The 22,652-nt window shown below is 42.4% G+C and overlaps 2 protein-coding genes across 4 annotated transcripts; one reads left to right on the top strand and one right to left on the bottom strand.

Annotated features, from left to right (window-relative positions):
• Positions 1-14,396: 14,396 nt before the first annotated feature.
• On the bottom strand, positions 14,397-18,508 carry LOC123322133. 3 transcript variants are annotated; one of them, XM_044909978.1, is made up of 4 exons: positions 18,226-18,508; positions 17,924-18,173; positions 17,486-17,644; positions 14,397-14,601 (listed from the first exon to the last, which is right to left on the bottom strand). In XM_044909978.1, exons 1-3 carry the CDS (start codon positions 18,266-18,268, stop codon positions 17,614-17,616), a joined length of 324 nt encoding a protein of 107 aa, XP_044765913.1. In that variant the 5' UTR covers positions 18,269-18,508; the 3' UTR covers positions 14,397-14,601; positions 17,486-17,613. The 3 variants fall into 3 exon arrangements, 2 of the variants coding, with proteins under 2 accessions (XP_044765913.1, XP_044765912.1); XM_044909977.1 differs by lacking the exons at positions 14,397-14,601; positions 17,486-17,644 and adding exons at positions 16,615-16,757; positions 16,862-17,231; XR_006539054.1 differs by lacking the exons at positions 17,486-17,644; positions 17,924-18,173; positions 18,226-18,508 and adding an exon at positions 14,724-15,308.
• Positions 15,341-16,285, top strand: LOC123322395 (serine/threonine-protein kinase PkaA-like). The gene has a single exon (XM_044910341.1). It carries the CDS (start codon positions 15,341-15,343, stop codon positions 16,283-16,285), a length of 945 nt encoding a protein of 314 aa, XP_044766276.1.
• Positions 18,509-22,652: the final 4,144 nt, after the last annotated feature.

Below are 22,652 nucleotides of genomic sequence, written 5' to 3'. Positions count from 1 at the left end.
AAGAATAGGTTCTCGAGATACTCGACAAAAGTGCATTACAAAATGGTGCCCGAGCAGGAACCATTCCAAATCTGGTAGGAAGCAATGGGAGTGAGAGAATTCCCAGAACAGTGAGTTACTATTTCTTGAACGAGAAAACAGTGAAAAATATACTGGATTTGTGTTCTATTTCTTGCCAACTGAACTGTTATAAGTTTGTGAATTATTGAACTGTATTTCGAATTATTGAGAATTTACCTGTGTTGAATCGCATTGAAAATAACTTGTGATTTCTGATTATTTCTTTAACTGATTTGTTGAAAATTGAACTGTCCTTACTCCGTTATATTAGTGAAACTTATATCTGATGTCTCATTATTCTGCTTATTGAGAGCTGTTTGAATTGAACTGTTTTAATTTCTCATATGTATATTTTCTTTCTACCTGTACTGTTGAGATTTACCAATTATTTCTGATTCTGATGCACAGGTGGTGTAAACACTCTCATCGTCGTTGAATAAAGTTCACGAAGCCTGTTTCAAAACGTTTAAAAATGCTCGATCCCGTTTCGTCTCATGTCTGTAAACAGACTAATCATCAAAGGGATTCGGATTTCCTTGCATATCTGGCGTCATATCAGCGAAAACACCTGTGGACCATGATAAGTTAATGGGTCTTGGTATTTAATTTGTTATTGAATTTTGGTGAGATCTCTCGAATCGTGATTTCGTAATTAATTAATCCATTTGAAATGGAGTGGGACCACGAAAAGAGCCTCGACTTGATTGGGCTCTACGAGGAGAAGGCAGAACTGTGGCTTTCCAATCATAAATATCATCACAACAAATTTTAAAAAAATGTTGTTTGGGAAGAAATTTCCAGCAAATTGAGAGTGTCTACTGATGCAGCAAGAGGAAAAATGCTCTCCTTGCTTGCCTCCAACAGGAGAGAAATTAACAAGAAACGATCATCAAGGGAAACTGGAAAAGGTAAGTAGCAAATAACTTAAGTAACTCTACTGTAGGTACCGTAAAAGTATAGATATATTAAATTACATAAAAGAGCCAAAAAAAGTGGAAAATGATGCAAAAATATTTTTTTGCAAACAAAACGTGAATATAACAAAAAATGATGCACATGTAAAATTTGATGAATTGGTATTTATTTCCAGGGCAGGACGAGGTATACATAAGCAAATGGTTTGTGTTATGTCCGATAGCTCAGGTAAACTGTTGAGAAAAGTGGACTGTATAATTTTGCGATTTGAAGCTGGAGCGAAAGCGAAATATGTGTATGAAATAACCAAATTCATAACAAACAATGCGGTCAACAATGATGAAAACAGCGAACTGCGATAGCTTGAGGGCTCTGCTCCAGTTCCCAGCTCTTCACAGGGGCCCTTTGCGGCTGGATATTTGCTCCAACTTCTTATTCTAATGCGGTGTTGAACACAATCAAAAGGCGATGCGGAATTTCCATTCAAATATGCGGGTGAAATCAATGCGTGGCAAATCCAATATTGCGTAATTTTGTATAGAAATATGATGGCACAGGTCACAGCGAAAATCTCTCAATTCAATCAACCAGACAATGTGTCGAATCAATCAATTCTAATCAATGTGTGTAAAGCGAATGGTTCTTCACATATGCGAAGCCACCAGTGTTGACATATAATATATTGGCGCGAAATTTAAATATTCAGCGATCGCTTCAGCTTCAAATTTATGTTCTTATAAAAGGACCGAACAGTTTGCATATAAAGCTTTGAGGTTCATAAAGGACAAAAACCAATGCAAACAAACTCTGAGCTCATCCCTTCCGCCAAAGGTTCATCAGGAGAAGAATTCACAGGTAAACCTGAATACAATTTCAGCATATGAATAATAAAATCATGTATAATCATTTTGCCATGATACCACCCAACTTGTCATGAACAATTGGGGTGGTGTTCTCCTTCTATAGTATGTATAGCCAAAGCACAACTCTTTTTGTTGTTGTTGATAGTTCGCGCTTCGTAACAGTAGCGACGTCTATTGTAAAGATGATTATGACGTCTTGGAGAGCAAAAAGGATCAGCGCCAGCAACACCGCACGACGTTCCGACGGAGACCAACAACAATCATAGTAGTGCATCTGCTGAGTTAGGATGTATGCCAAATTCCGGATCGGAGAAGCGGTTGAAGCTTGGCAAATTTACACGTATCGGCGGTACCCATTGCAGTGTGAGTTCAACTTAGTGTAAGGTGTACAAAGTTTCTATGCTTCTTCGAAATTCTTCAATTTGAAGAGTGGAAACATGGAGGAGATTTTGATATTATTGCAGAAATAGTTTCAGAATTGGAGAACCAGTGTAGCAAAGATAATGCTGGAAAATTTAGTCCAACCTCGTCACATCATTACATATGGAAGTACCACGCAACATCACGATCAAGGTGTTCTAGGGTATTCCACCGTCATGCGTGAAGCGGAAGAGGCTGGAGGGGGCAGGCATTACCTGCTGTATAATACAGCAGCTTACAGATTGGATTAGGTTGACATACATGATTCACCCTCCACTGTGTATCTACAGCTGGACAACACACACAGTGGCGTTACAAAAGGCAGTATCGCCTCTGGATCAGTTTCACCAAGACACAACGAATTTAAATTCACAAACCTCAATTATCTTTATGGTGCTGACGACCACAGTGCTCAACTCACGCAACTTACAAATCACATCAGCTATGGAGGAGGCATTGATCCACAAACTTCAAATATTGCCGGTTCAATGTGTCGGAGGAATTCCTCTTACTCAACTGCCCCCATTCCACACAGCACATGACATCCAATAGATGTCCGTTTTACGTCAGGCTCAAGTCCAAACCTCCGTGGATGTTGAATGGACATCCACTGTGCGTATAGGACATGTATAATGTATATTCCAGTTTGTACGTCCACTATACGTACATAGAATGTACAGAAAAAATCTTACGTACATCATTATAGCAACATGGCGGCTAATAAAAGTGGAGGAGCTAAACCTCCTGATATATTTTTTAAATGTCACCCTAAAAAAGTCTCAGGAATTGTTGTTTGTGCACTATGTGATGCAGTTTATCATAAAAGTGATTACCAAGAGTTAAAAAACGGTGTTTTTGTTACTGATTTGCTAGTAATCTGTGAGAACCACAAAGACATTGACCTAACCTCTGTCGATACTGGTAATGAAATAAATTACACCAACAGATTGCTTTTCGCTAGACTTAGAAGTGACTTAAAAGAAAAAAATGATGAAATAAACAAATACAAAAATGCATATTCATCACTTAAACAGGCATATGAAAGCAATAAGAGTGAAATTGAAAAACTGGCTACTGAAAACAAAATGCTCAAAATTAGTACTCATGCCCTTCAAAAAGAAAATACTCTTTTGGATGAATGAGTTAGTGAGACAGATGACAAAAATGACATTCTGAAGCAACTGAACAAAGAATCAAATGAAAAAAATAACTCTCTAAAAGAAGAAAATAAACTACTAAAGGATAAACAAATTCAATCAAATGTTGATGTTTCCAATATAAAGACATGTGCTGATTTTACTTATGCTAGTGCTCTGATGTCCCAGAAGCCAAAAAAGATGATAAATATTCCGAATATTATCATTAATCTAAAGGGCAAAGATGGTAACAACCAAATGGAAATAATAAAAAAATTGTTATATACCTCTACTAAAATTCAAATAAACAATCTTAAACTGATAAAAAGCAGGATCATTATTAAATGTAAAAATAAAGATGACATTGAAGAAATACATAATTTAATTAAGGAAAACATAGAATCTGGCATGACAGTTGAAGTGCAAGAACTCAAAAAACCTAAACTGAAAATTATTGGAATTGATTTGGACATTAAAGAACTTAGCTACGAGGACCTAAAAATGGAATTAATTAAGAGAAATCATTGGAATGATGATGCTGGTATCAAAGTTCTTCACAAATTTTGGAATAAGAAGTACAAAAACTGGAACATAATTGTTGAGGTTAGCTCTGATTTGTACAAAAGAATTATGGACTCTAAAAGCATTTATTTTGGTTTCAATCGTTGTCGTACTTTTGATGATTTTAATCTTTATCCATGCTTCAAATGCTGTGGCTTTTTCCACTCTTCCAAAAACTGTGACAAGAAAATTTGTGGGATCTGCTCAGGTGAGCACTATACACATGAATGTTTGAATAAAGACAATTTGAAATGTCATAATTGTGATCTAGCTAATGAAATGTACAAATTAAGTAGATCCACAAACCATGTGGTTATGAATTTTGATGCATGTGAATCTTATAAATATTTATTACAGAGGCAAATCAATAATACAGATTATCCATATAATCATATGACTTAAGTTATAAACTCTACTATTTTTATGAAGGATTATATGCATCTTGCATTGATGGTTTATACTAATGGTGGAAGATAATACTGAAGATTTTTTTAAAGAATCTGAATATGATAATATTAATAACTTAAATGAATGCATTAGAAATTTTAATTGGATAATTCTGTATGTTAATATCAGAAGATTAAACAGTAACATTGCAGCTTTGGAATCATATGTGCATGGTTTGTGTACTTTGCCTCAAATAATAGTTTGTTCTGAGACCTGGCAGCTTGAAAACCCATATATATATATTTTCAGCTTTTTTTTTGTACATTTTGCCCATTCTGTGTCTCTTCTTTTGTTCTATTTGTTTTGAGCCACATAGGTTAAACCTCGGCTTTTGTATGCTAAATAAATAAATAAATAAATAAATATTTTCCATAAAGAACTATAAAATTTACTACAATCATGGTAATATTAATCTTGCTGATGGGGTAGTTGTATATGTCAGAGATATAACTCATTCAACTGAAATTGTTGAAATTGATAATTTTAGGGTTCTAAACTGTAAAGTCAGCATAGATCAAAATAATACAAATCTATTAATTACAGCAATTTACAGATGTCATGACTTTAATGAAAATCGTTTTCTTGAAGTAATAAAACAAATTGTTGAAAATAGTAAAGAAAAAAAAATCATGTCCTAATAGGTGATTTCAATATAAACATATTAAATACCTGTAATACTTCTGAGGAATTACTCAATACCTGTTTTGCTGGGGGTTACATGCCAATGTTCAGAACAATAACTAGGCCAAACGAATCTGGAGGGTCTTGTATAGATAATATGTACATAAAATCTGATCTTCTTTTAAATGCTATTATGTATAGACAAGTGTTTCCTGATCATTGCCCTCTTTTTTGTGCTTTTAATAGTGATGATAGGGATGTAAATAAAAATAATTTCTTTTTTGAAATTGATTATAATCTACTCATTAAAGCTTGCAATCAGATTGACTGGTATAAGTATAACTTTATTGATAACCCAAATACTGCAACTGATTTACTTATTAAAGACATTAATTTATGCATTGAACAATCTACAATAAAAGTTAAAAAATCTAAACTCAAATTTAGAAAAACATGGATGACCCCTGGGATTTTTGAATCCATAAAGCACAAAGAATTTTTATATAATTTATCCAAAAAATATAAAGAGTCTGAAGTATTTAAAAACGATTACAGGGTATATAATAAATTGTTAAAAAAAGTTATAGATAAAGCAAAAGAATTATATGAAATACAGCAAGCTGAAATAAGTTGTAAAAACACAAAAAATATGTGGAATTATATAAATAACAAAATGGGAAGTAAAAAATCCAAGTTTAATAATATTGAAAACATAAATGTAAAAGATGAAATTGTCACTGACCCTAATCAAATTGCAGAACATTTCAATAATTTTTGTACAAATATTGGTCATGAACTTGCTGACAACATCAGCCCTACTAATACTGATAATGACTCAACTAGTAATCCAATTAGGAATCTCAAGTCAGTATTTATTGAGCCTATTAGTGCAATAGAAATAAGTAAAGTTATTGCAAATTTAAAGGATAGAGGTGGGGGTGTTGATGGGATTCATACCAAAGTTCTGAAGAGGATCAGTTTTTATATTAGTGGAATACTGAAAAAATATTTAACATTTGTATTGAAAAAGGGGTTTGGCCTAATGCTTTAAAAAAAGCAGTGACTATACCAGTTTATAAATCTGAAAATAAAACTTTTATAACTAATTACAGACCTATTTCGCTCATCTCAAATATTGCCAAAGTCTTTGAAAAGCTAATTCACTCAAGGCTATATGATTTCTTTATTAAACACAAAATAATTAATTATTTTTTTTTTTTTTTTATATTGGCATCGACTGCTATGGTCATTAGCCTAAGATTTACTTTACAAAATAAAGACAAAAATAAATGTATATGGACAATTTGTGACGAATGCAAGAATAAGTGAAGAGACAAACAAACAGTCAAAAGAGAACAATCAAATAAACCAGCAAGAAAATTACAAGACGTCTATGATTTTCATAGTTTGTGGTATATACGAATGGTCTTCAGAAATTCAATAGTGTTCCGAATACTTTCTTCTTCATGTAAATTAGGCTCATCTGTTATGTTGTGCTGTGAACGTTCACTCGTGTATTTAGGACACTCATATAAAATATGGAAGGTGCTGAGGTCTATGTTGCATAATTCACACTTTGGTCTTTCTTCCTTTTTAAAAATGTACAGGTGAGTAAGGGCTGTATGACCTATACGCAAGCGATGTATTCTTATCATATCAAGTCTAGGCAATGTAACAGATATGTATATAAGGTGTCCGAACATCTTTCTTAAAAGGCTTTAGCTTTGCGTTGCAACTTGTAATGAGAAAATGGGTTTTCCAACCTATTCCCTCATTTTAGATACTTAAGGAGAGTAATGGGAGTGACTAGAAGAGACAGGATAAGGAATGAATCAATTAGAGAGGATTTGCAAGTGGAATCTTTAGAAGAATTTATTGAGAGGAGACAACTGGAATGGTGGGGACACTTGAATAGAATGGAGGAGGATACAATGACGAGGAGAATTTGGGATGCCAAAGATGTCAGAAGGAGGAGACGGGGAAGACCAGAGAGAAGTTGGGGACAAGTCATTGCGGAGATATTGAATAAGAGGGGAACGAATATTCCGGAAGCTAGACGCATATCATTGGATAGAAAGAAATGGAGGGAATATATTCAGATGTAGAGGCCACACAACACCCTACACCCAGTGGGTAAAAAGGGTCAAAATGACTATATATATATATATAGAATAATTATTTTAGTTTTCATTTTTAAATAATTTTGTTACGAATTAATTTCCGAAAAATCTTTTCGAATTTCCAATTCAGGATTTCGACATCGTTCGGAATTGTAAACATACCGTACCGTTTTTATTCCGTTTTTATTTCCTAAAAACGATGTCGCACCGTATAAAACATCCTGAATTGGAAGATAACCGAGGTTTTTTGTTCGCTAGCACGGATAAGTCGAAATTAAGACGTTTTCATCGACGCAAAATTACCGAATTTCGACTGTCGGGCACATCTGATTTCCGCACCCCCCCTGTGGGTATAAAATCAGATGTTCCCCCGCAGGCCACTCCACTTAAGATTTTCACTTAGATTCGACTTACGCTTGATTTGCTGTTTCATTAATCGCCTTACCTTCCGCCGTTGAATTTTATTAGAAGATTTCTTTTGAGTTTTGGGTTTCACCGTTCAGAATATAAATTTTTAGTTTTTTTTTCTCTCTCTGTAATTAGCGTGCACCATATTGGGTGATTTTGAAATTCGCGAGTGCAAGTGGCCAAGCCAAAGGTAAGACGACACGCCGTTATATTTTTTTTTTAATATTGGAACTTCAGTTTTCCGTCTCTCATACCCGAGTCTGAGTTCCGCCCCTACTGTCGTTAAAGTACCCTGCTGGTGCGGACGCCCGGGGGGTACCGAGGACACTTTGGGGTGGCTCACCCTTTCCCGAAATTTCCCGTCTTATCTAGTTCACCCCTACTGTCGTTAAAGTACCCTGCTGGTGCGGACGCCCGGGGGGTACCGAGGACACTTTGGGGTGGCTCACCCTTTCCCGAAATTTCCCGTCTTATCTAGTTCACCCCTACTGTCGTTAAAGTACCCTGCTGGTGCGGACGCCCGGGGGGTACCGAGGACACTTTGGGGTGGCGCACCCTTTCCCCAGTTCCCGTCTTTTTACCCCGTTCCGGTGTTCACCTTTACGGTTAGGGAGGCATTCTGCTGGTGCGGACGCCCGGGGAGTGCCGAACGAGCCTGAAGGTGAGCCGTCGTATTTCTGTGCTGTCTTTTATCCCCTAACCTGGCTGAAGTCCAATATCTGTCCGTCAAGTGTACGTCTCAGGTTCTGGCTGGCGAACAACTCCGTTAACCCCCGTATACCGTTGAGATCGGATCCATTGTTATTCCGTTAGTTTTTGCCCTGTAAATCTCACCGATTTCGAGTCACTGAATTTTGTAATAGTGCTAGTTGTGTTCCCCTTTTTCGAATCGACAAATAAAAGTTGTAAACGTTGATTCTGCCTATCATTGTGCGTCGCTAACACCCTAGACACAAGGGAACCCTGTCTCCGGCTAGTAGCTGCCAGGGTAGGTTTGCTATTCTCCCTTAAAGAATAGCTGGCGCTCGAGTACACCGAGGAAAACCCCGTTACAAAAATGGCGCCCGAGCAGGGACCGTTCAGAATCTACCAGGAAACAACTGAGGTGAGAGACATTAACCGGACAGTGAGTGAATTCCCGAAACAGTGAGTAAAACCTCAGAACAGTGAGTAACTATTCCTTGAACGGAAAACTGTGAAAAATAAACTTGAACTGTGTTTTATTCCCTGCCACTCCATATTGAACTGTTATACTGTGAATTGAATTGGACTATATTTTGAAAATTTCCCTACTGTTGAACCCCGTTGAAAATAATTTGTGATTATTCTTTTTGCCGATTACTGTATTGATTTGTTGAAAACTGAACTGTTATTCCGCCGTTATATCAGTGAAAATTATTTCCGATTTCTAATTGCATATTTTTGATTTATTGAATTGAACTGTTTTAATTTCACATTGAAGGTGAGTGAATTTCCGGACTTTGAAAAAATTGAAAACTTATTGTCGCAATTGGTAAAATTTAATAGGTGTGATTTACCTATCGGTTCAATAGGAAATCACCTATTACCTGTTGATAACCTATCTACATGTCTTCTATTTTCTTTTGACCTGTACTGTTGAAACCTACCGATTATTTCTGATTTTTCTGAAAACTGAAAGTCAATTATTGTGATTTATTTTCTGGCTATTGAACTTGAAAGAAGTTTGGAATTTAACCTGTGCGTTTTGGTGCTATTCGAATTTCAGGAAATTTTTTCGGACTATACGAAGTGACTTGCGATTGTGTGCGGCATTTCTCGAATATTTTCGGACTTTAGTGGGACTGATTGAAATTTTTTTCGAGTAACGTTGGACTTTAAAAATTTTTGAAATTTTTTTTGTGATACATCGGGACTTAGATTGTTTTGGTGCGCCGGGACTTAGACTTTTTTTTCTGATACACCGGGACTTAGACCTTGTTCGGGTTGCACTGATACCCACTTCGAACTTAAGTGAATACGATTAACTTACCGGGTTGGACTCAGAACTTAAACGGATTGTGAAAGACATACCGGGTGTGAAATATTGGTGCGTTCTGAATCGGACTTAGTTAAATATAATATGTCGAACATGGATGTGAACCGGTTACTCAGTGATGAACTTACATTCGAATTACAACTGAGGGGACAATCGATACCCGGTACTGTGATGACTAAACGGAGTCTGCTACGACAAGTGCTTCAGTCTAATGAACCTCTACTACCCCCAACATCATTGAATCCCGCCTCCGAGATTGAGATCTGTCAAAATAAACTAACCGATTTGGTGGAATCCCTTCAGAACTTCAATCATAGTAATGCGGCTAACGAATTTTCGCGAATTTACACCAGATTAATACACATTCAAGGCAGGCTGAACTTTATTGTCACCGCAGACACAGCACAGTTACAATTGATTGAACAAATGAAGGCGACTACAGATAAAGCATTGGAGGCACTGGAGGAGCTGCGTAGGAGGAGTGATCATGAACAGCCGCAGACATCCAACCGAGGTCAGAGGTCTCTTTTGGATGAGGAGGTGCCCAGTTCACCTGGGATGTCACCGATCCAACCGGAGAGGTTATCAAAGGTTGAGCCATCACTTATCGACTTGGGAGATGGTGTCGATCCTCCTGCTGTAGTTAATGTCTCACGTACCGGTACACCTGTAAGGAATCCAACATTAGAACAGGTCATGAATGAAACAAGGCAGACATGTAGAGCATTACTGCGACAATTACCAGCGATACCTCTCACACAGTCACAGGACTGTGGGACAACAACACCTGAGGGTCCGACACAAAGTAGATGGGTTAATTCCACACGAAGGGTGTCTTTTCCACACTTACCTGCACCGTGGATAAGTTCTGACCGGCCAATTATCACAACACCTGCCAGATCGGAACCGGAGTCTCGATCAACAGTACCAACTGTTCCGGTACACAAATGGAACATCTCCTTTGATGGCACTGGTAGTGTGACCGGATTTCTTGAAGAAGTGGAGAGACTGGCTGAATCCCGTAAAGTGTCCCTGGAACAAGTTTTCGAATCAGTGTATGAATTGCTGAGAAAGGATGCAAGGGATTGGTTCATTCCCCGGAGAGGTACTTTCGAGGACTGGGAGGATTTTAGCAACCAGCTAAAAGAAGCATTTCTGCCAGTTAATTACGAGGAGAATCTGTTGGAGGAAATAAAAAGGCGAACACAAGGCCCTGAAGAAAAGTTGCTTCTATATGTTACCCGGATGCAGAACTTATTCCAGAAACTCACCTATGCAAAACCATCCGAGGTGGAGCAGATCCGGCTTATCCGACAGAGGTTGATCCCGCCCTTACAACAAGCCTTGGCCTTCCAGGAGACCAAGACTTATGATGAACTTCTCCGTAAGGGAAAAGTTTTCGAACTGGTCCAATGGCAGATGAGCCAGTACACCCGGCCACCCTCCAAACCAGGTTTCGTGGAAGAACCTCACCTGACGTACAGTCCCCGTCAACTGAGCCGATACCAAGCGAGCTTTTCTATGGATACCGGAGAACAGGTTCGCTCGCCAAACAGCTGATCACAGGGAATCAGTCCCGCCGACACAAGCCAACCAGACACGACTTTCTCCGCCGGGGGAAAGCCGTCCGAAGCCACCCAGGTCCAGAGAGTCAATAGCCCAGCGACAGGAGTCACACCGTACGACTTCTGGAGACAGGTCCGAAGGTCGATCCAGACCTGCAACACCGCCACCCCGCCGTCCAGCCGAAAATGGCCCCGCTGACCGGACCGAGCCACCATCAGGGAGGAGAGTGTCCTTCCAAACACAATGTTTCCGATGTGGTGGATATGGCCACATGCGTCGAGAATGTCGCAGGCCACCGAAAATCTTCTGTTCTCGATGCCAGAGGGAAAACATTCTCTCACGAGACTGTCCGTGTTCGGGAAACTGAAGGGGAGATTGGAGGCGGAGTCGACCACATCTCCCGGAATCTTGACTCCACTGGCACCGACTACCTGTAATGATAACCGTCCGTTGGTAGAGGTCAGAATAGCCGGCAAACACTTCCGAGCACTGATAGATACCGGAGCGACCAGGAGTTTCTGCAGTCAGGCCGTATCCGATCAGTGTGAACGTAAAGGAATCACAGGACAAACAATGCACAACAGTTTCGCCGTAATAGCGAACGGACAAACCACCGTCACACCGAAACTGTACACCACCACCGTGCAAATTTCCGATTACACTCTGCCTGATTTGAAATTCTTACTGGTACCAAACTTACCGGTTGACATTATTCTGGGGATGGATGTTCTGTCGACTTTCAAGTTTTCCGTAAATCTCAGTACCGCCGAGTGCTTTCTGGAAGGCCGTCTGATCTCGAAACCGATGACTACTGTCGAAACCACCGCAGAAGTTCACACCGCCGAAGAACACCTGTTGGAGTTGACGGAGTCTCAGAAACAGGAGCTGGAGGCATTTCTGAAAGAAGAATTAAAGAAGTTTGAAGACCTATATGGTACAACTGACCTGATTGAACATAAGATCAAACTGAAACCGGGCACCGAACCGATCAAACAACGATACCGACCGCTAAACCCGAAAATGCAGGAGATCTTCAATCAGGAAGTAGACCGTATGCTGGCTGAGGGAGTGATTGAACCCTCCAAGTCACCGTGGAGTTCACCAGTAGTATTGGTCAGGAAGAAAGACGGAAAATACCGTTTTTGCATCGACTTCCGTGCCGTCAACCAAGTGTCTGTAAAAGATGCATACCCGTTGCCGTACATTTCTGGGATTCTGGACAAACTGCGTAAGGCCAAATACATCTCCACACTGGATCTGAAACAAGGATATTGGCAGATACCGTTAGCAAAGGAGAGCCGTCCGATTACTGCACAGTTCCAGGAAGGGGATTGTTCCAGTTCACCATCATGCCGTTTGGTCTTCACGCTAGTCCAGCCACATTCCAGAGATTCTTAGACACCGTTATTGGCCCAGAAATGGAACCGGAGGCGTTCGCTTACCTGGACGATATAGTTGTCCTGGGGGAAACTTTCGAGGAACACCTGGAGAACTTAAGAGAAGTATTCCGGCGGTTGAGAGAAGCCAATCTTCGTCTCTTCGAAAAGTGTGACTTTGTGCGAAAATCCCTAAAATACCTAGGACATGTCGTTACCTCCGAAGGAATCCGTACCGACCCGCATAAAGTTTCCTCTATCGTAGCATTCCCAGCGCCGAAAACCATCCGTGAATTGCGCCGTTTTCTGGGAGTTGCTAGCTGGTACCGCCGTTTTATAGAGAACTTTTCCGATGTCGTTGCACCGTTAACTCACCTGTTAAAGAAGAAACCACGTTGGAAGTGGGGTGAGGAACAACAAAAAGCGTTCGACCTCCTGAAACAAAAACTGACCGAATCACCGATACTGGCCTGTGCGGATTTCAATCAACCGTTCGTCCTGCAAACAGACGCCAGTGACGTAGGCCTTGGAGGAGCCCTGACCCAAGTTCTTGATGGAGAGGAAAGGGTGATCGCCTATGTCAGCCGTACCTTGAACACCGCCGAAAGAAATTACTCCGTGTCCGAAAAGGAATGTCTCGCCATTGTTTTCTCGATAGAGAAACTGCGACCATACCTGGAAGGATTTCATTTCACCGTAATTTCCGACCACATGAGTCTAAAATGGCTGAATTCCATCAAGTCACCGTCCGGAAGAATTGCTCGATGGGCCGTTTTCCTTCAGCAATTCGACTTTGAAGTCCAATACCGGAAAGGTGCCCTGAACAAAGTCGCCGACAGTCTGTCCCGAAACCCGTTACCGTCTGTAGATTCCGTATGCCTGGCCGACGTCGAAGTTCGCTGCAGTTGGTACAACAAAAAGCTCCAAGAGGTACAAAGAGACCCAGAAGATTTCCCTGACTACGCCGTTGAGGATGGGAAACTGTATCGTCACTTCTGGGACTCTTCCGACTTTACTGAAGTTGGATCCGGACAACCATGGAAGCTCTGTGTACCCACCGAACAACGACTGGAGGTCCTGAAAGAAAATCACGATTCTGTATTAGCTGGTCACCTGGGAATCTCCAAAACCATCTCTCGGCTAGCCCGGAATTATTACTGGCCAGGGATATTCAGAGATGTCGCAAAATACGTAAGAAACTGCCCATCCTGTCAAAGGTACAAAGTACCACAACAGAAGACGCCTGGAAAAATGCAACCACATAGAATGACTGATGCACCGTTCCAAGAGGTCTGTACAGATGTGGTCGGACCACTTCCCCGTTCCAAGAAGGGAAATTCTTACGTAGTGGTGATGCAGGACCGTTTCACGAAATGGGTTGAATGCCGTCCGTTGCGGAAAGCCACCGCCAAAACCGTTTATTCAGCCCTGTATGAACAAGTTATACTCCGATATGGCTGTCCGAAACTGGTGATATCTGATAATGGGGTACAGTATGACAGTAGACTGTTCAAAAACAGTCTCCGAGAGCTAAACATTGCTCACCGTTTCACCCCTCCGTATACACCACAGTGCAACGCCGTAGAACGATCCAATCGTACGTTGAAGACTATGATAGGTCAGTTCTGTGAAGCCGATCACCGTACTTGGGATGAGAAATTAGGTGAACTAACTTTCGCCCTGAACACCGCAAAACAAGAATCTACAGGATTCACACCGGCATTCCTGAACTATGGAAGGGAATTAGCAGTTCCAAAGGCAATCTACTCGTCAAACACCCAAGACGAAGACACCGAGGAGACAAACAGAAGCCCCGAAGAAAGTAGAGTAAATCTTACTCACCGTACAGAACAAATCCGTCATCTTCAGGAGGCCTATGAGTTTGTCAATACCAGGTTGTACCGTGCATTTGAGCAGCAAGCGCACCATTACAACCTCCGTCGAAGAGAAGTTCGTTTCCATGTCGGTGATAGAGTTCTGCGCCGTGCTAATCCGCTGTCGTCTGCCGTTGATAGTTTTGCAGCCAAATTGGCTCCGAAGTTCTCTGGTCCGTATACCGTTGTGAAAGTAATTTCACCCGTTGTTTATGACCTGAAAGATGACAGTGGTAAGAAAATCACCAATATTCATGTAAAGGATTTAAAACCGTTTCACCCATCAGATTGTTAGTGAGTATACCGTAAATAACCGTTTAGAAAATTTACCGAACTCACCATTTGGTTCCGGTCTCATTCGAGGGGTTCCCCGTTTCGTCCGCCAGAGCCCTCCGGCCGTCGGTGGGTGTTGACCGTGCTGAACTTAAAATCAGTTTCAGATGTCCGATTTGCAGACAACCGTATCCGGGGCGTGCTGGCGTTGTGGCCTCCCCGGACCGACCTGGCTGACTAGGGGACCGTCGACTCGAAGCTGTGACCGTTGTGGCCTGTGGGACACACTGGAGGCTTGTGACTGCATCGAGGGTAGGGAAGATACCCCGTGGCCACGTCGGATGCTGACGAGCGAAGAGCTTGCTCTTCGAGCATGCCCGAGATGCTCCACCGATTCACAGCACCTCCACTTGGTAAACTAGTCAAATAACCGTTTTACCTTTCCTTCCCTCGACAGGTACCATTTTCCCCGTACTCCGTCCTACTCCAAGTGTGCAGTCCGTGGCCCCATGCCGGGTTGTGAATCCGTACCGTCCGTCCGTCAGTACATCACAAGTTGTCCGGCCCCTAGAGAAAAAAAATATAATAATAAAGTTTTTTTTCTTAACGAAGATGCGGCATCCGGACCAGCCAGAACCGTGTTCTCTCCGAATATTTGAACTAATACTGATTACCGTTGCAGGATGGAGAAGTACTGCGTAGAGGCCATTTTGGGGGAAGGCGGCTTTGGCCGCGTTTTCAGTGCCAGGGAACGTGGTCAGGACGGCCAACGCCGTGCCATCAAAGAGGTCCACCTGGATCCCCTAGCCGCCAGGGAGGCAGAATTCATGGGCCTCTTTGACCACTGCAACATACTACCGCTCATCGAGACGTTGGTGGAGCCCCCTCACTTATACCTGGTCTTGCCGTTATGTGAGGAGGATTTGGGGACCTTCCTCGCCCGCAAGGGTCCGAGGAGGGGCCCCTCATCCTTCTTCCGGGTGGCCCGCCAGATCGCCGTGGGCCTCGCCGAATGCCATCGGCACGGCGTGGTCCACCGCGATCTGAAACCCGGTAACGTGCTAAGACGGGGGGCTCGGTTCATGCTAGCTGACTTCGGAGTGGCCGAGCAAATTACACCGTGCCGACCACTCCTGACAGAGTTGGCTGGCACTCCAGTGTACTGGAGCCCGGAACAACACCGCCGGGAACCGTACAACACCGCGGTGGATCTATGGGCCTTAGGGATCGTGGCCATGGACGTGGCCACGGGCCGGCCCTGCCAAACCGACGGACAGGCTACGGAGCACTGGGCCTCCTCCCCAGGCGAAGAACGCCAGAGGGAGTTGGCCCCTTCTGCACCCGTCCGTGGTCTGGTTCATCGAAGGGCTGTTGATGGACGAGCCGTCCCTCCGCCGCTCCGCCGACCAGTGGGAGTGGCCGGCCGTCCATCTGTCCACCGTGGTGGACCTGGAGACAACCCCAGCACCACCGTCCGATGGTCCGTGGATCGTCCGCCTGCCACCGGACCTGGCACACCGATTAAGTACCGCACCGCAACCCCCAGAATGGACCCGGAGCCTAAAGCGGAAAGTGAGGGCGCTCCTGCCGGGAGGCAGGGGCGGTCCGCGAGCCCGACACCACTTTAGATTCCCGTCCGGCTCCGTCCGCCGAATCTGGGTGCCGCCAGAAACTGACAAGACAAGAGGTACTCCGTCTCTCTGTCTTAGGATAGAGAGAAGTCAGAAAAAAAAAATAAATATACACTAACGATCATGCAGAAATAGTACCTCACTCACCTGTCTTTTTCTAGAAGGAACCGACCGTTGAGGCCACGACTTGTCCTCCATCCGACACCACCATGGCTGACGACCACATGGAGGTGGAGATCCTGGAACGCCTCGATAAGGAGCTGGGATTTGTGGACCCCGAAGAGGTGGATATACCCGAAGATCCACCCAGACCGGTCCCCTTACCGTTGGGAGCAGCGAAGGCATTCCTCCGCCCGACGCCGAATATCGCCGCCGGTTGCTCCACAACACCGTCCCCAGCGCTCGGACCGGCGAGACTACCAGGGACAACACCGCCCAGGGAGAAGGTCCCATCCAGCACCGTTGAATCCTGGGGAAAAACCGGAGTCAGTAAAAGGTACCTGGAGACGAAAGCAAGGATACGGAAGGGAACACAAACACAAGAGCAACAAACCGACAAAGACGAGTACCTACCCCCAAACACCAGAACCGTTGGGACTATGGGCCCCCAGGTATACGTAGAGCTCCGCCCGGGTTTGTGTTGGAGGTGCGGCCAGGGGGAACACACCAGAGCCACCTGTAGCAGAACCCCCACCCTGTTCTGCAGCCGCTGTGGTCTGTTGGGCACCCTCTCCCGGGATTGTCCATGTGGAGGTGCGAAGAAGAAAGATCCAACACCGTCTCCTACCGGTCCAGGAAACAAGAAGCTTCGTACCGCTCCAGTTCCGAAGAAGGAACCGCTTCCCCGGAAGACCGCTCCAGTTCAGAAGAAGGAACCGCTCCCCCGGAAGACGTCCAAGAAGACGACCCAGGCCTGTCCGAGGTGCTACTATGTGGCCAAAACCTACGACAAGAAGTCCCGTTAATGACCGTAATCAAAATAAACCGTACCGTTATATTGTACTGATCACCGATAATAAATGAGATACATCCGTTCTGTCCGTCTCTATTTCACTCCTCTATTACCGTTAAAAATATTCATCACCGAAAATAGGTTAATAATGGGGTACTACCGCTGCTTTCACTGAATAAGTGCCCAGGTGAGTGAAATAGAGCCTTATACTTGTATCTCCTTATTAACTGCCAGAATGTACATACCTAGATTTCCGCGATTCCACCATAACCGATAGATCTAACCTGGTCTGCCAGTGTTGGAAGATTCTGTTCCGTAGAGTTTTTGTTTGTTCTGTGCAGCTTTATTGCCACCAAACAAGACCGTCTGACTGTCATCCAGTGGGTAAGTGGTATCCCACACACCTACAACAGAAAATTCCGTTAATTCAATGGAAAAACAAGAACCGTTACAGTTAATTCAATTTTTCTGTATTAATTGTGGGTCCGATAATAACAAGTGAGATACACCCGTCCTGTCTGTCTCTACTTCACCCCTGTGGCACTGTTAAATACAATAACCGAATAGAAAATAGCAATAGAAGGCTGACAACGCTTACACCGATATTACAAACTGGCCTGAACGGTAAGTGAAATAGAACAGTATATTTGTATCTCCTTATTAAAATTACCGACCGTACTTACCGTTTCTTCCGAAATTCCACCGTACACCCTGTTATCCCTCTGCTCCAGGATATCAGTATACTAAATGCTTTTCTCTCCTTTTCGTGCAACCTACAACTCCTGCTGACTCCAACACCATCGGAGAATCGCACCACCGTCACAGGGGGGAGCCAACGACGCTGTCCAGTATTCCAAACTACCCTGGTTGGACGATATTGGTAACTGTTAACCCCCATGACATGTGCCCGGAGCCGGCTTTGCGAAGTCCACCCTAAAATGGTTCAGAAATAACACAACGAATGACAAATCGAAATGGTACTCACTTTGAAGATTCCGTCCTGCACTGTTTCCACTATTTTCCGGCATTTCTTTCACCGATGGAAATGGAAATCGAAATTTGGAACCACCCGGCGAAATTTGACAATTGGACTTTGGAGATTAGCTGATAGAACACCGAACTTCGACAGAACCACCGGCGGACATACGTCAACGCGGACCATAGAGTGGGAGCAACCAGGATAGCATTCGCCGAGTATACGCCACCTGGAGTAGATTAGGTGAACTTGTTTATTGTAAATCCGATCTCAATCGTCTTGCCGTGAATAGTCAAACCGTTAACCGGACTTAGTAGATTTCACCGTGAAAAATTTAATCCCCTATTTCATCGTGGATTCAATTTTTCAACCGGAGCCGAGGGGATGTAATGAGAAAATGGGTTTTCCAACCTATTCCCTCATTTTAGAATAATTATTTTAGTTTTCATTTTTAAATAATTTTGTTTCGAATTAATTTCCGAAAAATCTTTTCGAATTTCCAATTCAGGATTTCGACATCGTTCGGAATTGTAAACATACCGTACCGTTTTTATTCCGTTTTTATTTCCTAAAAACGATGTCGCACCGTATAAAACATCCTGAATTGGAAGATAACCGAGGTTTTTTGTTCGCTAGCACAGATAAGTCGAAATTAAGACGTTTTCATCGACGCAAAATTACCGAATTTCGACTGTCGGGCACATCTGATTTCCGCACCCCCCCTGTGGGTATAAAATCAGATGTTCCCCCGCAGGCCACTTCACTTACGATTTTTCACTTAGATTCGACTTACGCTTGATTTTCTGTTTCATTAATCGCCTTACCTTCCGCCGTTGAATTTTATTAGAAGATTTCTTTTGAGTTTTGGGTTTCACCGTTCAGAATATAAATTTTTAGTTTTTTTTTCTCTCTCTGTAATTAGTGTGCACCATATTGGGTGATTTTGAAATTCGCGAGTGCAAGTGGCCAAGCCAAAGGTAAGACGACACGCCGTTATATTTTTTTTTAATATTGGAACTTCAGTTTTCCGTCTCTCATACCCGAGTCTGAGTTCCGCCCCTACTGTCGTTAAAGTACCCTGCTGGTGCGGACGCCCGGGGGGTACCGAGGACACTTTGGGGTGGCTCACCCTTTCCCGAAATTTCCCGTCTTATCTAGTTCACCCCTACTGTCGTTAAAGTACCCTGCTGGTGCGGACGCCTGGGGGGTACCGAGGACACTTTGGGGTGGCTCACCCTTTCCCGAAATTTCCCGTCTCATCTAGTTCACCCCTACTGTCGTTAAAGTACCCTGCTGGTGCGGACGCCCGGGGGGTACCGAGGACACTTTGGGGTGGCGCACCCTTTCCCCAGTTCCTGTCTTTTTACCCCGTTCCGGTGTTCACCTTTACGGTTAGGGAGGCATTCTGCTGGTGCGGACGCCCGGGGAGTGCCGAACGAGCCTGAAGGTGAGCCGTCGTATTTCTGTGCTGTCTTTTATCCCCTAACCTGGCTGAAGTCCAATATCTGTCCGTCAAGTGTACGTCTCAGGTTCTGGCTGGCGAACAACTCCGTTAACCCCCGTATACCGTTGAGATCGGATCCATTGTTATTCCGTTAGTTTTTGCCCTGTAAATCTCACCGATTTCGAGTCACTGAATTTTGTAATAGTGCTAGTTGTGTTCCCCTTTTTCGAATCGACAAATAAAAGTTGTAAACGTTGATTCTGCCTATCATTGTGCGTCGCTAACACCCTAGACACAAGGGAACCCTGTCTCCGGCTAGTAGCTGCCAGGGTAGGTTTGCTATTCTCCCTTAAAGAATAGCTGGCGCTCGAGTACACCGAGGAAAACCCCGTTACAAACTGCTCCATGCTCTCTGCCATTCGGAAGAAATGCACTGCTTTACTAAGTTAATCAAGTCAGTGATCTTTATAGTCTTCACATCTTTCTCATTTAAGGCAGCAGCGGTTTTGGCTGCTCGATCAACTACCTCGTTACCTTTTATTCCGACATGGCTTGGTACCCAGATTAATTCTACTTCACAATTTTTCATTCGCAGTTCTGCAGACACGGATTGTATCTTCTGGGTGATAGGGTCGCTTGTGTAAATATCTCTCAGGGATGTTAAAACACTCAAAGAGTCTGTCACTATGACAGATTTTTCTTTTTTATACCATAAACAGAAAAGTAAAGCTTGCCAAATGGCATACTGCTCAGCAAAGTAAACAGAAGACTCTTGAGGGAGAGACCAAGAGTGTGAGTCCTCTCCTATTGTTATGGCAGTTCCCACCCCATTTTTGGTTTTGGAGCCGTCTGTGTATATTACACAATTAGGGGAAATTTTGTCCAAAATATTGAGGAACTCTTTCTGGTAAACTTCGTGTGGCGTATTCTCCTTTTCCAGAGCAAGCAATGGGGTATTTTCCTAAATTTGAAAATATATGTCATTGAAATCCTTATAACTCAAATATATCGAAATATATTTTTTTAGAATTAGTGAATACGTCTGTATTCACTTACGAAAATTCTGATTTCAGAAGTGCTCTCTTAGGAACATTCTACGTCATTTTCACAATCCGGCAACGCCCGTCGAATCAATAAAGGTCATGAAAGTTTTATGATCATCATAGACTTAATAAATATCAAGTTTGGTGATCACATTTGACAAGGAAAACAAACAGTGCATAGAAATATCAAACAATGACACAAAATGTCATCGTTTTTAACATAGACATAGAGACATGGACTGAGCAATGCCAGCATGAAATTGGCTATTTATTAGAAAGAGAGAAAAGCTCGTCGGGACATTACCTTTCTCTTTTTTGTTCACATAGAGGTGAGTGTAGACCAATCAAAATTCTAGAAAAAGACAACTGCATTCCCGACGTGTTTTTCTCTCTGTCACTTTTTTTGACCGTATTTCATGCATAGATATAAAGGGAAGGCACAGTCTATGTCTATGGTTTTTAAGAATATATAGACACAGATTACAGAAACAATTTTTTGAAATGTGTGGATATAGAATTCTATATCTTCTTGATCAGTTCCACTGTTGTCTAATTAACAAAAATTACTAGACTTCAGTAAAGGCATTCTACGTCACAAGCTTTTACATACTCGAAGTTTCGAAGGGTATATTTCTGAAATTTCTTAATTTTGAAGCGAATCTTTTACGTGTTGGATAACTAATGGAAAGGGGTTTCCATAAATAATTTTAAATTCGATTTTGGAGTTTTAGGAAACTTGCCCATTGAGTGTGTGTTCTCATTTTAGGAATTTTCCATGGTGGTATTTCGTTAAAACTGTAATAAAATATTTCAGGGATATTAAGGTTAATATTTTCTAGGTACTCTCCAAATCTTATGCCAGCGGGTCTGGTAATAGTCGGTCTTGTCTGAAACTTAGCTGTTTTTTCGAAGAGATAATTATTGTTGATATGTGTTTTGTAGCCTTTCAGGCGAATCATATAAGAGCAGAGCAACTGTTTCCTCCGTAGATGTAATGGCATAATCCCTGATTCACAGTATAGACTTTGAATGGGGCTTGTTTTGAACGCACCAATACACAATCTTATGCCCATATTATGAACGCTGTCCAGTTTAGAGAGAACAGTTTTTCTTGCGGAGGAATAAACTATACTTCCGTAGTCCAAGCGACTCATCACTAAAGCTCTGTGTAGTATCAGGAGTTTCTTAGGTTCAGCACCCCATTTGGTGTGTGAGAGTACTTTTATAATGTCGAGAGATCTGCGGCATCTATTCTTCAATTGCTCAATGTGTGATTTCCAATTTAATTTCCTGTCAAATGTTAATCCCAGGAATTTTACTGTATCTTTAGATGGAATGGAATTACCATTCATGAAAAGAGCTGGATCAGGATGATCTCCGGTTTTCCTAAAAAAATGAACACTCTCTGAGAACTTAAATCCTATTCTTTGTCCGTTGTCGACAATAATATCAATAGCTGCCTGGAGTTTTTCAGCTATGCCCTCCATTTTGTATTCGGAACACGCAATTGCTAGATCGTCCACATATAGAAGCTTCATAACGGAACTGTCCACATTCTCAGCTATATCATTTATGGCGACATCGAAAAGGGGGCAACTTAAGGGTGATCCCTGTACAACTCCATTCTCAAGACACTTCACAGCTGAAAACGTATGCCCAAGTTTAACTCTGAACTGCCTGTTGTTCAGAAAAGAAGAAATAAACAGGGGTAAGTGTCCTCTGAGCCCGATTTTGTGTAGTTTCTCAAGGATAGAATATCTCCACGTCATGTCATAAGCACCCTTTATATCAAAAAATACCACAACACAGTGTTTTCGTTGTCTGAAAGTCTCCTGGATAAAGTTCTCTAGCAAGACCAAATGGTCCACTGTTGATCTATGTTTCCTGAATCCAGCCTGATATGGAACGTATTTATCATTTTTTTCGAGATACCATTGTAGGCGGTTTGT

Source organism: Coccinella septempunctata, chromosome X (assembly GCF_907165205.1).
Source record: "Coccinella septempunctata chromosome X, icCocSept1.1, whole genome shotgun sequence".
Classification (NCBI taxonomy): domain Eukaryota; kingdom Metazoa; phylum Arthropoda; class Insecta; order Coleoptera; family Coccinellidae; genus Coccinella; species Coccinella septempunctata.
Note: the sequence above shows the minus strand (reverse complement) of the source record. Positions and strands in the feature narration are given on the sequence as shown.

Coding starts and splice junctions, on each gene's coding strand:
- LOC123322133 (XM_044909977.1), bottom strand. CDS start 18,268: ATGCCGGAAAATAGTGGAAACAGTGCAGGACGGAATCTTCAAA. Junction 18,174..18,225: donor TGCAGGACGGAATCTTCAAA/GTGAGTACCATT, acceptor GAACCATTTTAG/GGTGGACTTCGCAAAGCCGG. Junction 17,232..17,923: donor GTGGAATTTCGGAAGAAACG/GTAAGTACGGTC, acceptor TTCTTGTCGTAG/GTTTTGGCCACATAGTAGCA.
- LOC123322395 (XM_044910341.1), top strand. CDS start 15,341: ATGGAGAAGTACTGCGTAGAGGCCATTTTGGGGGAAGGCGGCTTTGGC.